The sequence below is a fragment of the Rana temporaria genome, chromosome 1 (genome assembly GCF_905171775.1).
Source record: "Rana temporaria chromosome 1, aRanTem1.1, whole genome shotgun sequence".
NCBI lineage: Eukaryota > Metazoa > Chordata > Amphibia > Anura > Ranidae > Rana > Rana temporaria.
The window spans coordinates 476,681,105-476,696,782 of record NC_053489.1 but is presented as its reverse complement, the minus strand read 5'-3'; the positions used below and the strand labels follow the sequence as shown (position 1 = coordinate 476,696,782).

Sequence of the window (15,678 nt, the reverse complement as noted above, 5' to 3'; positions counted from 1 at the left end):
AGCCGATATTCTATTCGTTGATTTCCCAGCAAGTAATACCCAATATCGATATTATGAACGAAAAAGATTGATTGAAAAAAATAAAAAAATGGTGTCGTATCGTTTGACAAGGAACGATATTCTATTGGTTGATGTGACGGTCGTGTATCCTGAAATCTCTCAAACATTAGTACGCATGACAGGAAATAGTCTACGACCCGGAAGCAGTGTTCAAGAACGCAGTTTCATAAACACGAACAAAAAGTTCCAAATGAACGCAAAGAAATCATAACAAATGTTTCGAATAATTAAAAAAAAAATTGTTGTATTGTATAATATTTGTCATCTGGATTGTTCTCTTTAAACTTTCGTATTAGTTGCATATGTGAATATTGATCCCTGTTCTGCAGCCACTGTCTGGTCCACATTCTTTGTTTTCCATTTTTTTTTTTGCCGATTATTTATGGATGGCCAGAACACCAAGTCCAATAATGCAAATTTTGGACCTCTGGCCCTCATCCATTTTGAATCAAAACCGTACGTTCATGAACACACATACACCAAACACACTATGAACGCCCGTTGATGCTTCCACTACTTTAATTTGCGGATAATTTTGTTCCGATGCCGGATATTTCGGTTTCGATGCCGGTTACTACAACAGGTTGCGTCGGAAGGTTCGTGCTAGGCGGAAAGGTGGGGCTACAAGGTCACACGCACACTACATCACTTCCACTTGTGCGTGACACGTCAACACTATATTAAATAGATTGCTCTTTTAATGTTTTTTTTCGATGGGTTAATGTTTGCAAGGATTTCGACTAACTATCGGCCGATTTTCTAATCCTGTATTTCACACTTAAGTACTGATGCAATGGATGGTCAAATAAAGAGTCCCAAACAGTTGAAAACAGGTAAGTTGTTGAATTAAAGATGAATCTTCAATTGGAGACCAATAAACTGATGTTAAAATGTCCTCCCAAAAAGACAAGTTGGTGACATCAAACCTCCGGACAGCCAAGAATAGTGCCAATATCTGGTAGAAAAGAGATCCTCCACCTTTAAATAAGCTGCCGCTTACCAGAAAATAAGATCCCAAGAGAGATCAAAATACACAGATGTGGCCGTTTGAGAAATCGGCAAATCATCCAAATTAGGCCGATATTTAACATGGCCGTTAGCGGTGCCTCGGCTCCGGAGCTAGGCCGAGGCTGCGGCCTTTCCTGATGCTGTGACCGCGGCGGCAATCAGCGGAGTGGTACACCCAGCGCGGCGGCCCTTCCCTCTGTTTACACCCAGAGGAGGAGGGGCCCGCTCGCTGCTATCTGCTGACTTTTTTTTTGTTTTTTTTTGTTTAAGGAAGTCGGGCCGGTAACAGCCAATCGGCGGCCGCCGCATGCCGACATCCTCCACTCTGGAAACAAAACGTCCCCTGACGTGCTGCGCGCCCTGCCTCTGCCTACAAACCCCAGAATGCAGCGAGGGCCGGCAATTACCGGCCCGTGCTGCATTCTGGGGCTTGTAGGCAGAGGCAGTCATGTATCTAGCCAGTACAGAGACCTCTAGTCTACTCTCCACATAGTAATTTTTTTTGTTTGATAAAAAAGATGCTGCAACGCAAGCTGCTTTGCTGCAACTTCACTTTAGCTAACCTATATGGATAGTAACTTTGTTCAGTCAGTACCTAGAATATGAAATATATTTTCAGTTGTTTCACACTTTTTTGTTATGTATAATTCCATATGTGTTAATTCATAGTTTTGATGCCTTCAGTGTGAATCTACAATTTTCATAGTCATGAAAATAAAGAAAAAACTCTTTGAATGAGAAGGTGTGTCCAAACTTTTGGTCTGTACTATATATATATATATATATATATATATATATATATATTCCAAGAGGTTCACATTGTTTTTCTTGCTACTGTATTATAATTATCTAAACAATTGTGAATTATAGAAAACAAATATAGATGGTTCATTTGTGAGACACTACCTCTGTTGGACCAGCATACATCATAGGAGATGGAAAGATGGCAACTATTGTGGTCTCTGGATCCAGCACACGTTCTTCAAGCACAGCAGCATGTTGCTTCATTCGCCACATCAAGGGAACATCATCATCCTTGGTCCAGCCTCCCAGTGGGTGAAGTAAAAGAACAGGGCGTCTATAACCTCTTTCAAGTAACTGCTTGTGTGTGTCCTGCATCAGTAATGCATGTCCATTGTGAACAGGATTACGCAGCTGGAAGGCAAAGACTGCATCTGAAAAAAAAAAAAAAAAAAAAAAAACATTCAGGCAGGGCAATAAAAAAAATGTAGACATATAATTGATCACCTAAGAAAGAGGATGCCATTGGCTGAGAGCACTGATCGGGAGCCAATCAGCAGACCTTTTTTGGCCATGCCCCTTCGACAGAGGCCGACTTCAGTGCAAATGGTCCGAATGTCAGCTGGTTTCTTTTGAACTGGCTAATGTCGCCTGGCATTCGGCCCATCTGTACTAGCCTTAAGTATATGACCAGATTTACATTCTTCCTTTATTTTTCTTACAGATATTTGCAGATTGGCCAGTAGAGTCTGGGCAGAATAACTACTAGGTCAAACTGCTTAACAACTGTTGAGTGAAGATAGCAGAGAAGATAGCAGACATGCAGGTTGTGCATTGGTTCCTGGTCCGATGACTCATAAGCTGGCCATACATTACTTCCCCAGCTGCGCAATCGATGTTAATGAGGGAATCACTCCTGCTGTGCTATTGTGTTCTGATGGTGGTGAGACTTCCCCGCCCTCAGAATACAATGATCAGCGCCACTAACTGGTTGTACAGATGTTGATCAGCAGACTTCTGTACAACCAGCCTGCCCATACATGGATGGAAATCGGACTTCTTCCTGCTACTGGACAAAGAGGAGCATTGGAAATGATGGCCTATCCTTGTGCGTACAAGTCACTCATTTAAATATTGCGGACTCCTGACTAATATCTGTGAATCAATATCAGCTTGCAATAGATAAACAAGTATGTATATCCAAAAAACGAATTGTACACTTTTCTATGTGCACTGAACATTTTGGAGTAGACATTTATCATGAGATTAAATAAGGACCACGGTTATAACAACTCGCACATCTTTTATCCTGTTCATGTGAACCCATATACTCTTTATCTTCAGTGGGTGATCCTGCCAGTAACACTTCCTATTCTAGGGTGATACTAGGTCACCATACCGTACTGATGGAGAAACAGCGTGGTCACCCAAGGGCAGAACTACAGAAAAATCCTCTCTTCTTTTTAACATAATTTTGTAGTTCACAGACTGGGAACAATGTAACTGATCAGAGTACAGCACAGACAGTAAGCAGAGGAAGTTAGTGGGTCATAAGGTTTCTGGCAGAAGTTTATGTTCATCCTAAACATGACATTAAAATTACAGTATGTATTGGTGTATTAAAACACAGTTTCTTGTAAAGCTTGCCTTGTATTTAAACTCTTATGGCGCATACACACGATCAGATTTTCCGTCGGAAAAACCTTGGATAGTTTTTCCAATGGAATTACGTCCAAGCTTGGCTTGCATACACACGGTCACACAAAAGTTCTCCGAATTTTCGATTGTCAAGAACGCAGTGACGTACAACACTACGACGAGCTGAGAAAATTAGGTTCAATGCTTCCGAGCATGCGTCAAATTGTTTCCAAGCATTTTGCGTGTTGGAATTGCTACAGATGATCGGAATTTCCGATTGGAATTTTTTCCGTCGGAAAATTTGAGAACCAGCTCTCAAATTTTTGTTAGCGGAAATTCCAACAAGAAAAGTCAGATGGAGCCTACACATGGTCGGAATTTCCATCCAAAAGCTCACATCTGACTGTGTGTACGGGCATCAGACCGTTCTTATAAAAGTACTTGGCGAATCTGGCAGTTCCCATCTTTCTCTTTAAAAACTGACAACGCCAAGTAAAGAAGCAGATGTGTACCAATGTGGTCAGTTTGTATCTCTCCAACATTCTGACTGGAGCTACAAAACATGTGCCTGTACTCTGGTAGTCAGCTCTGCTGCCTTGCCCCCCTGCCCAGCCCTGCTCTGTTGATTGACAGCAAGAGCTTCGCTGTCAAACTCCAGCTATTCATATAGAGCATGGGTCTTCAAACTACGGCATTCCAGTTGTTCAGGAACTACAATTCCCATCATGCATAGTCATTTATGTGAATGTCAGTGTGTTACAATGCCTCATAGGATGTGAAGTTCTACAACAGCTGGAGGACCGTAGTTTGAGGATCCCTAATATAGAGTATAAAGCAATACACTGAATTCAACATAAAAAAATAAAAAAATAAGAATCTTCATCCCATTTTTCAAAAATGGGTGTGTATGCACTCAAATAGCCTAGTGACAATTTAGTTTTTCACAAGAAAATCAGCAGCAATGGCAATGAGAACTACGTTAGATTTTTTTCATAGCAAACCAAATACATTCTGACACACAGACAAGAGTAAAAAAAAATACAAGTAAAATATGGCAGGTGCCATTTTAAAAGTTAATTCCACAAACTGGTCCTGCAGCGACCATCATAAGCACAAAGCGCTATATTAGTTGAAGCTTACACCACAAAACAAAAATGACTAACACTGAAGCCAAAGCGCTTCAGGCACTCCTGAGCAGGAAAATCCTCTTCATAGCTGTAGCGCATCCAATTCTTCACCCTGGAGTATGCTCCTCACTATGCTGCAAAGTATTATTTAGTCATGCAACTGGGTGCCAAACTGCAATTCACTGAGAAAATAGGGTGGATTATTTACTCATGTGAAACACTTTGATATTTCATGGTTCTAGTCCAGAAGACATGAGAAAAGTATGTTTCTTTGCACTATAGTTTTGATTCTGGGCCAGCTTTGAAATATCAGCAGTACAAATCGTTTTGTGATGATTTAGAAGTAATTGGAAAACTCAATACAATAAATATGTTTTATTTTGTTTGTTACTGCAAATTCCAAACATCATGCCAGATAGGCAATTACTGTCCCTCTTGGTGAAAGGAAAAATAAACTCACAAAGGCGCATTCTAATTATGTTTAATTCGGGTTTCTTCCACAGACTTGAGATATTTCAGCCTGGTTCTGTCTGCCAGCCACATGAAGTGGTTATTATTAAAGTGGACCTAATGTAAAAAGACAAAATTAGGTCCACACCTTCTTCAGGATACTACTATATGGAAAAGAGGGAAAAAGCTGTGATATCATGCAAGTTCCCAGCTTGGCAACATGAACAATGTGCCAGCCTCAAGTCTTTGACTGTAGGTGTGTTTAAGAGAATGGGCATTTGTAATTGCCTAAATCTCCACTTTTATCCTCTTGCCAACCACATAATGCAGATGTGTGGCAGCAGGGAGGGTGGCCATTATTGCCGACATGCCACACATATCCGTCCAAAGTTTTGTGAGATCAGGAGCCACTGGGAAGGGCTCTCCAACTTGTTCACACTGTGACTGAGTCGTCATGATATCAGGAAGCCTTCCCTGCCTCCAGAGTTCCAGTTAATAGTCAGGAGGCGGCGGGAAAGGGTAAACCATTAATATTAACCTTACCTCTGAAGGATAGCCATGTACCCTGTTATTTTTTTAGCGGTTCTAAAAATATGTAATGCAGGATTACACCTATGGTGTCATGTTTCACATGCTTTGTGATATGCCTTTAAATGTTATATGTATTATTCTGTCCCTGGTTCCTCCCCTTCCTGTACCTCAGCTTATCCTGTATAGTTACCTCTACCCTTTGTTAATTTCCCAGTAATGCATCTCAGCACATGTCTTATGGACTGGATCACATTTTGATCTTTTGACCTATCTGATGTTCATTGTTGCAAGATCCTCACAGTTTATATATTAAACTTCACAAGATCAACAAGGTATCGTAAGGATCAAGTCACTATCTGTTTATCCAAATAAGATTGGTGTTATTGACATCTCAACACAACTAACTAAGTTACAGAGATGACAATTTCAATGCTTAGATTGGAGAGGCAAAACATATGGCAAAAGGATTTAAAGAAAATGTTGGGTTTTCTAATAAGAAAGCACAACAGAAACTAAAATAAAAAAGACAAGGTTGCACCGAGTAGTTAGATACCAAAACATGCCAAACCTTAAATTTATGTGCGCCCGTGAAATGGCAACAAAACTTCAGTATCATATATTTTCTATAGACTATGCTTCAGAAGCCCCCTATAGGTATCAGTTTAGTGTTACCGCGGTTTTCTGGTGCTAGAATTATTACTCTCACTCCGGCCTACATGGCGATATGTAACATGTGTATCGCAATCAACATTTTTACACGTAGGCGCCCCGATGCATGCGTTTACGTTCCTGCGTGTGTGTACAGTCATGGTTGAAATTTTTGGCACCCCAGAAATTTTTCCAGAAAATCAAGTATTTCTCACAGAAAAGTATTGCAGTAACACGTTTTGCTATACACATGTTTATTCCCTTTGCATGTATTGGAACAAAACAAAAAAAGGGAGGAAAAAAAGCAAATTGGACATAATGGCCCGGATTCACATACATTGGCGCATATTTATGCCGGCGTAGCGTATCTAATATACGATACAGCGATGTCGCGCAGAGAGGCAAGCACCGAATTCTCAAAGCACTTGCCTCCCAAACTGCGCTGGGTTCCCTTGGCGTAAGCCGTCGTAGGTGGAAGTGGGCGTGAGCCATGCTAATGAGGCGTGGCCCCATGCAAATGATGGGCAGAGTGCCATACAAGTAATTAAAACGAACTGCGCATGCGCTGTCCCGTGGACGTATCACAGTGCGCATGCTCAGAATCGCGTCGGAACTACTCCCTAAGATACGACAGATAACTGCCTACGACGTGAACTTAACCTACGTCGAGCCCTATTCACGTACTACTTAAACGACGTAAAATACGACGGCTGTGTTCCCTGGTCCATACCTTAGCATGAGTTGCACCTCATATATGGGGAATAACTTTATGCCGTTCGTGAATCAACGCATCTCCCTCATTTCCATATTTGAATAGGAAATCAATGGGAGCGCCACTTGCGGCCAGCGTAAATATGTGCCCACGATACACTGGCGTAGGAAAGTTACGTCGGTCGGATGAAGCCTATTTTCAGGCGTATCTCAGTTTATGGGCACAGAGCATAGATATGATGGCGCATATTTACACTTACGCGGCGTATCTCGAGATACGTCGGCGTAAGTGCTTTGTGAATCCGGGCCACAGTCACACAAAACTCCAAAAATGGGCTGGTAAAAATTCTTGGCACCCGTAACTTAATATTTGGTTGCACACCCTTTGGAAAAAATAACTGAAATCAGTCGCTTCCTATAACCATCAATAAACTTCTTACACCTCTCACCTGAAATTTTGGACCACTCTTCCTTTGCAAACTGCTCCAGGTCTCTCTTATTGGAAAAACGCCTTTTCCCAACAGCAATTTTAAGATCTCTCCACAGGTGTTCAATGGGATTTAGATCTGAACTCATTGCTGGCCACTTTAGAACTCTCCAGCGCTTTGTTGCCATCCATTTCTGGGTGCTTTTTGACGTATGTTTGGGGTCATTGTCGTGCTGGAAGACCCAAGATCTCAGACGCAAACCAAGCTTTCTGACACTGGGCTCTACAGTGCCACCCAAAATCCTTTGGTAATCCTCAGATTTCATGATGCCTTGCACACATTCAAGGCACCCAGTGCCAGAGGCAGCAAAACAACCCCAAAACATCATTGAACCTCCACCATATTTCACTGTAGGTACTGTGTTCTTTTCTTTGTATGCCTCATTCCATTTTCGGTAAACAGTAGAATGATGTGCTTTACCAAAAAGCTCTATCTTAGTCTCATCTGTCCACAAGACGTTTTCCCAGAAGGATTTTGGCTTATTCAAGTACATTTTGGCAAACTGTAGTCTTGCTTTTTTATGTCTCGGTCTCAGCAGTGGGGTCCACCTGGGTCTCCTGCCATAGTGTTTAATTTCATTTAAATGGCAAAAGATAGTTGGTGCTGACACTGATGCTCCCTGAGCCTGCAGGACAGCTTGAATTTCTTTGGAACTTGTTTGGGGATGCTTATCCACCATCCAGACTATCCTGCGTTGCAACCTTTCATAAATTTTTCTCTTCCATCCATTCCCAGAGAGATTAGCTACAGTGCCACGGGTTGCAAACTTCTTGATAATGTTGCGCACTGTGGACAAAAGCAAATCTAGATCTCTGGAGATTGACTTGTAACCTTGAGATTGTTGATATTTTTTCACAATTTTGGTTCTCAAGTCCTCAGACAGTTCTCTTCTCCTCTTTCTGTTGTCTATGCTTAGTGTGGCACACACAGACACACAATGAAAAGACTAGGTGTGATTTTTATATTGCCCACACCTGTTACTTGCCCCAGGTGAGTTTAAAGGAGCATCACATGCTTGAAACATTCATGTATCCACAATTTTGAAAGGATGCCAAGAATTTTGACCAGCCCATTTTTGGAGCTTTGTGTGACATTATGTCCAATTTGCTTTTTTCCCTGCCTTTTTTTGTCTTGTTCCAAAACACACAAAGGGAATAAACATGTGTATAGCAAAACATGTGTTACTGCAATACTTTTCTGTGAGAAATACTTGATTTTCTGGAAAGATTTTGGCCATGACTGTATGTGGGGGGTGGGGTTTATGTGCTTGGGTGTAACAATTTTTTTTGCAGGATTCTGCCTGTCAGTTTTACACGCAATCTCGGTGGCTGCAGCCACTGGATTGTGTGTGATACCCCCCGCCGCTAGGTCCAGACGACATACGGACCTGGCGGCAAAAGGGCTAAAAGAGAAGTCCAGCCTAATACTAAAATCGCTACATCTATAGACATCCACGATCTAAAACTAACCTAACTAAATCTAAACCTGTAAAGAAGAAATCAGTATACATACCCTTTCAAAAGCCACTCCGACCCGATCCGACACTGAGCTGTCAGCTGCGGCTTCGCTGTGGAGGCGGGTGCAGAGGACACAGCTGACAACGGAAGCCCCATAGAATATCTTTGGGTGACGTCACTTCCCATTCATTCCACAGCCGTTGTCGGCGGTGTCCTCTGCAGAGCTTCCGCCACTGGAGACCAGAGTGGCTTAAAAAAAAAATGTATGTATACCGATTTCTTCTTTACAGGGTTTGATAGGTTAGTGTTAGATCTTGGATGTCTATAGACATATCGATTTTAATATTAGGCTGGCCTTCTTTAACAAACTCAGTTGGTACAGCTCTGTCATCTCTTGAGCCTTGTTTGGTTTCATCCTGCTCAAGCACTAGTCACAAGTTTTAGTCTTATATTAAAACCCATGCCAGCCAGGAGGATGAGACATTATTGTAATACAGAATTTATATAGCGCCAACAACTTGCACAGCTTTACACCGTTAGGGCAAACAGTACAGTTACAATACAATACAGGAGGAATCAGAGGACCCTGCTTGTTAGAGCTTACAATCTAAAAAGACATCACAAGACCTGTGAATGGTATTTATACTGCCTGTTTCAGAGATGGACAAATTCTGCTCAATTCTGCAATTCTGCTCACAAAATAGCAATGCATAATAAAACATGCCACTTTTTTTTTTTTTTTTAACTCTGCTAAAACAAAAGAAACTTTCTACTTCTACTAGTGCACACTAACTTTCTCCTGGGTGGTGGAAAACACATACATTGTGTTTCACTTTATATAATGCTGTTAATAGACAAAAAAGTTAAAGCAAAGACCTCTCTGCCAGACATGCCTCTTAGTTTGGATCCATGGCAACAATCCCTAAAACACAACAACACTTTTGTGAAATATTTCATGCTAGACCACGAAAATACTTCATATTTCTTTTTATAAAAAAAAAAAATTACACAAATGCTTTCTGTCAAAAAAAAAAAAAAAAAAAAACAAATGTGATCCTATTGATTATACATAAATGAGAGAGCCCAAAATATTAACATCACAACACAAACCCAATGCATTTATCCTTAAGCCCTGGTTCACATTGGTACGATTTGACAAATCGGCGGCATTTGCCGACAATGGCACTGTCCTAATCGGTGCGACGCCGCATCTGTGGCGCTACACCGATTTCAAAAAGTTGTTTCTGTACTACTTTTTAACATTTCGGGCTGCGATTTACATTGACATCTGTGCAGAAACCTAAACAGATGTCTCTAAAATCGCAGCCGTAATTGGTAGTGAAATTGTGCGAGTTCAGCTGAACTCTCATGGCTTTATTCCCACAGCCCAGTGTGAACTTGGGCTAAAGCTGAAGTTTAACCTTTTCTTTTTTTTTCTCTAATAAATGGTTTTCAAAAAGTAAAAAACTCTCATCAGAGAAACATGGGACTGGCATTTATAACCTCCTTTTACTGCCAGTTTATTGGACATAACACTGACTCCAATAATTAAAAAACCACTGACCTAAAATACGTATGCAGATCACGAAAAGTCAGCTTTTTTTTTTTAAATGATGCCTTATATGCATGTACAATTAAATGACTGAGGCAAAAACCTAATACTGGTCAAAAAAATGTTTAAAAAATCTTGAATAGACAGTTGTCAAATTCTCCCCTGCTTTCTCTTATTGACCTTTTGCAATATGGATTCTGTCAATTAAAACGAAGTTCCACCCAAAAATGGAACTTCCGCTTTAAGGGAAGGTTACCCCCCTGACATGCCATATTTGGCATGTCATTTTTTCGTGGGGGGTTGGGTGGAACAGAAACCCTCTTTTGAGAGCATTTCAGCTCCCACTTACTCCCTGGGCACCGCAGTGCCGGAAGAAAGGTCACCTCTCCCCTTCCCTCTCTGCAATCATCTGGGACATGTCAAAGGTCCCAGATGATTGCTTGGCCAATCACAGTGCGCAACACGGCTTGCGCATGAGCAGTGTGTTCCCAGCTGTAGTGATGCAGACACTGCGGAGAGGAGAGGAGGGGGGAGACGAACAGGGCTTTCTTCCCCCCTCATCGCTGGACCTTGGGACAAGTGAGTGTCCGATTATTAAAAGTCAGCAGATGCAGTATTTGTAGCTGCTGACTTTTAATATTTTTATTTTGGTAGGAACTCCGCTTTAAGATGTAAGCGTGTTATGTTTTTTTTTGTCTGTTTGTGTCCACTTTCTAATCTTCATGCACTCTTCCTTTTGATGTTTTCCATCTGATGCAAGAAATTCCCCTTTTCTGAGGGAAGCAGTGACAGCTCTCACAGATTCCATCTAAAATGTTGGTACAGAAGAAATCGGTTTAAACATTTTGAGTCCCATATTGGACGTATGCCACCATGTAGTTTTGAGATTGTGAATATATTTAAATAGAAAACTTGATGCCATTCTTCTGAAGAAACTAGCGAAACCACTCCTTGTGCTCGTTGCATAGTAGGTGTGAGGAAGTCATCAAATCTGCCTTTCTTTGGTTTGAAGCTGACAGATTAGATGGTAAAGAGCAAAGATTGGCAGCTAAAGAAACTATTTTGTACCCCTTTGAAATGGCAGGTTGACCCCAGAAGCCTGAGATGTCTCGGATCCAGACTGGCGCATAGGCCAATAGACATCACCACACCTCAAGGAATGGGGGCATCCCTTTGTGAGGGGGGCTTCTGAGAAGGCTTGGCAGACTAGGGGGTTGCAAAGAAAGGAAGTGTTAACACTTTTTAGAGGTTAATGCCTGGAGACCGGAAATATCCCTTTCTTTTAGTAGAGGAAGAAGCCACGGGAGTAGGAAACTTCAGATTTTTCTTGTGCAGTAGGAGTAACTTACCTCCACTTACTTCCTTGATTAAATTATCAAGGGATTCCCCAAACAGCTGTTCACCATCAAAAGACATGCATCAGACAAGCGACAGTAGCAAGCACCCAGCATCTGACCAGCGCCAGAGGTGGCCGAACTCCGGCGGGCTCTAGGTGCAGCTGCTTTGGGCCCTCCAACAATGACTGGGCCATGGGAAGCTTCCCCTTTTGCCTCACGTTAAAGACAGCCCTGCCTGTAGCAAGTTTGCATGTAGCACCTTTGCAGCTTTCTGTAATCCTACATACACCAAATATCATGTGTGGTCCTTTGGTGATGTCATGGACTACAAAGAGATCTCCTATATTGTTTATCACTACTGCATTAGTTATCTCTTACAACTGCTAAATGCAAATTTCTCACTCCACCCTTTTGATAAATTCAAATTTGTATAAATATATAATATATAGTATATAAATAATTTAGTTGTCTAATATGCAGTTGTAAATACAATTATGGACATATGCAGTCAATAAATAGAGCCTAGAAAAATAATCAAGGCAGAAAGTCAATGGTTATGAAGAATAACACATACAACACATTAGAACACATGTTCATTCAGAGGACTGGAATTGTACTTTTATTGTTAAAATGTAAAATGCAACCATTAAAAAGGTAACTAGGCAGAGGAAAGGCATAATAAAGTACTGATGCTGTGATAAACAGATTCCTTTAAAAGAACTCCTGTGAACTCTTTCAAGGATCTAAAACTTAACTACAGGAAACATGTTGTGCTATGAAAAGAAATGCTATATTGGCACATTTTTATATGTATATATATATGGTACTTGTTATCCAGAAGCCAACATCTAGAAAACTCTTAAAGGGGACCTAGTCTTATTGTCAATAACAGATGTAGAAAGAGCAGCAAAATTTAAGTAAACTAATTTGAGTTTGTTAATGTTTTAAAAAAAAAATGTTTATTTGTATAGTTTGTAACCAAAAATACATGGAATGCCTAATAGTCTTATGACATATGAAAATGCATATGCTTCCTGCTAATCCTCCTATTTCATCTTGAAGATACAAGATCTTGATAACAAAAGGCTTCCTAAAAATGTCAAACATCTACTCATCTCAAAGCATTGGTTTGCTCAATGGTACCTTAATCCCTAAAGGAACAAAAAAAAAAAAAAAAGCAACGTTTTTTTTTTTTTTACAGTGGGACTGCCCACACTGCAAGGGTTAAGTTATTTTGCCCGGCACTTTTTGGCAGTTTTCCTATGTGAAAAACTGCGATGGAGCATACACACGGCCGGAATTCCCGACCAAAGCTCCGTCGCAGTTTTCCTGTAGGGAAAACCGGCCGTGTGTAGGGGGAAAGACTGACCAATCAGGTTCTCGGATTTCCGACGGTAACTTTTCCCGTCGGAAATCCCCCACGTGTGTACTGGGCATTATACTCACATATTCCTCTTCTCCATCTGTAAATGGTGCTCCCTTGCAATCCAGCGGTGGACTGTTCCTGGTGTCCTCACATTCAGAGCAGGTTTATGGAGCCTACTCTGGGCTTGATTATGTTAGGAACAGTCCACGACTCAAGAACACTAGAGCGCGGGGTGCAGGAACTGCAGAGACCAGTCTTGTGAAGGAAGGATCATATCTCCCTTAGACAAATACAAGCAACATTTTTTTTGCCCTGAGTTGGCTTTAAGATTTAAAAAAAAAAAAAATTCTAATATGATATAGTAATACCATAATGCACAATATATAATGAGAGAAAAAACTAAGTTCTAATGGTCATTTTAACAGGATGTTCTGATGCTAAATAGGACAGGAAGTGTCGATAGAGACTAATAATCATGCTAAAAGAATACAAATTTTCCTTGCTCTATCCAAAACTTCAAGAAATGTCTTGGCTGGAGTTCTACTTTAGTTATACAAACATATTTTTCACATCAGTTTGTTTTAATCCAAGTCAATCCTACCGATTTCTGCTAACTGCAATGCAACAAATAGAGCGGTTTCACAGCAACTTATGAGAAATGGAAACTGGTATCCAATGCAGCCAACAGTTCCAAGCTTGCATATTACTGTTCAGAACAGGCCACATGTTCCTAGAGTGAAACTTTTATATAAAATGAAAACAGCAAACTAACACAAGCCCCCGAAAATCATCAGGCAGCATATTACTTTCTTATCCGCTTAACGACCGCGTCACGCCGATATACGTCGGAAGAATGGCACGGCTGGGCAGATTAAGGTATATATACATTGCCCTTTAAGATGCGTCATTGTTGGCGCGCTCCCATCGCGAGCTCCGTGAGTGTGAGCGCGGGTGTCCGCATAGATACCCGCGACCGTTTCACGGAGAGGAAGAACAGGGAAATGCTAATGTAAACAAGCATTTCCATATTCTTCCGAGTGACAGAACACTGATCACAGATCCCTGTAATCGGAAGCGGTAAAGAGTGTCATGTCACACACAGCCCATCCTCCCTACAGTTAGAAGGGCTCCCTAAGACATACTTAACCCCTTCACTGGCAGTGTCATTTTTACAGTAATCAGTGCATTTTTATAGCACTGATTGCTGTATCAATGACAATGGTCCCAAAATGGCGTCAAAAGTGTCCAATGTGTCCACCATAATGTCGCAGTCAGGATCGCCGCCATAACAAAAGAAAAAAAAAAAAGATGATTAATAAAAAAGGCCATAAAACTATCCCCTATTTTGTAGACGCTATAACTTTTGCGCAAACCAAATCAATAAACGCTTATTGCGTTTTCTTTTACCAAAAATATGTAGAAGAATATGTATTGGCCTAAACTGAGGAAAAACAATTTTTTTATATATTTTTGGGGGATATTTATTATAGCAAAAATTAAAAAATATTGTTTATTATTTTTGTTATAATATTTTAGTTTATAGAGCAAAAAATAAAAATAAAAATGCAGAGGTGATCAAATACCACCAAAATAAAGCTCTATTTGTGGGGGGAAAAGGACATCAATTTTGTTTGGGAGCAACGTCGCATGACTGCGCAATTGTCAGTTAAAGCGACGCAGTGCCGTATCGCAAAAAGTGCTCTGGTCTTTGGCCAACCAAATGGTCCGGGGCTTAAGTGGTTAAAGCTGAATTCTAGGTATGGATTTATTACATAGCTACCACTTGAAACAAAGTATGTATAGATCATTAATGGTGGGACCGTTGTGAAGCATTCTCTCACTGAACGAGGTGGAGAGGCAAGTTGGTGACATCACAATCTCCACCTCGTCCAATCAAACAATGCTTTGATAAAAACTGCAAGATGCTATGTAAATGGCACCTGTGTTAGGAGGTGACCCTTTGGGGTCACTATGCAGCTGCTTGGAACAAGACTCAGACTAGGGGTGAACTCTATAGTACAGGTGACTACTATAGGGATTCTCCGCTTCATGGCAATCCCATAGGTATGGCATATTTACATTGATCCAAGCTGGAGGCATGTTAATTTGCAATAAAACCCATACCTGAAATTCACGTTACCAGTCTTTTAAAAGATGATCTAAAAATACTGTGTAAACAAATGGAGGATACCAATGTTAATTTGTCTACTGCCTAAATGCCATATGCAAATCATGTTTCTATTAATTGTTATTCCTTACTCATTAGTGATTAAGAAGAACTGACATTTTTCTGATGTTTTTATTACCTCTTTTTCCCTCAATATACTAAAAAGGCAAACGTTTCTAACAATGCTATAAAATAAAATAAGACGACATAGGTAGTTCACATGGCAATAAAAACTGATTAAGAGCCCCTTCACACTGGGGCAGTGAGGGTGGTAGCGGTAAAGCGCCACTAGTTTTCGTGGTGCTTTACCGCTGTTATTCGGGTGGGAGCGAGGCGCTTTTAACCCCATAGTAGGGGTTAAAATTGCCTGTGTAGCACCGCTGCCCAATCGCTTTGC

The 15,678-nt window shown here is 40.8% G+C and overlaps 1 protein-coding gene across 1 annotated transcript in view; it reads right to left on the bottom strand.

Annotated features, from left to right (window-relative positions):
- Positions 1-15,678, bottom strand: part of PAPSS1 (3'-phosphoadenosine 5'-phosphosulfate synthase 1) — a 155,741-nt gene that overhangs the window by 23,848 nt on the left and 116,215 nt on the right. Inside the window, exon 10 of the mRNA XM_040329653.1 lies at positions 1,975-2,243. Coding sequence (XP_040185587.1) covers positions 1,975-2,243 — 269 coding nt within the window. The remainder of the gene's footprint in view (positions 1-1,974; positions 2,244-15,678) is intronic.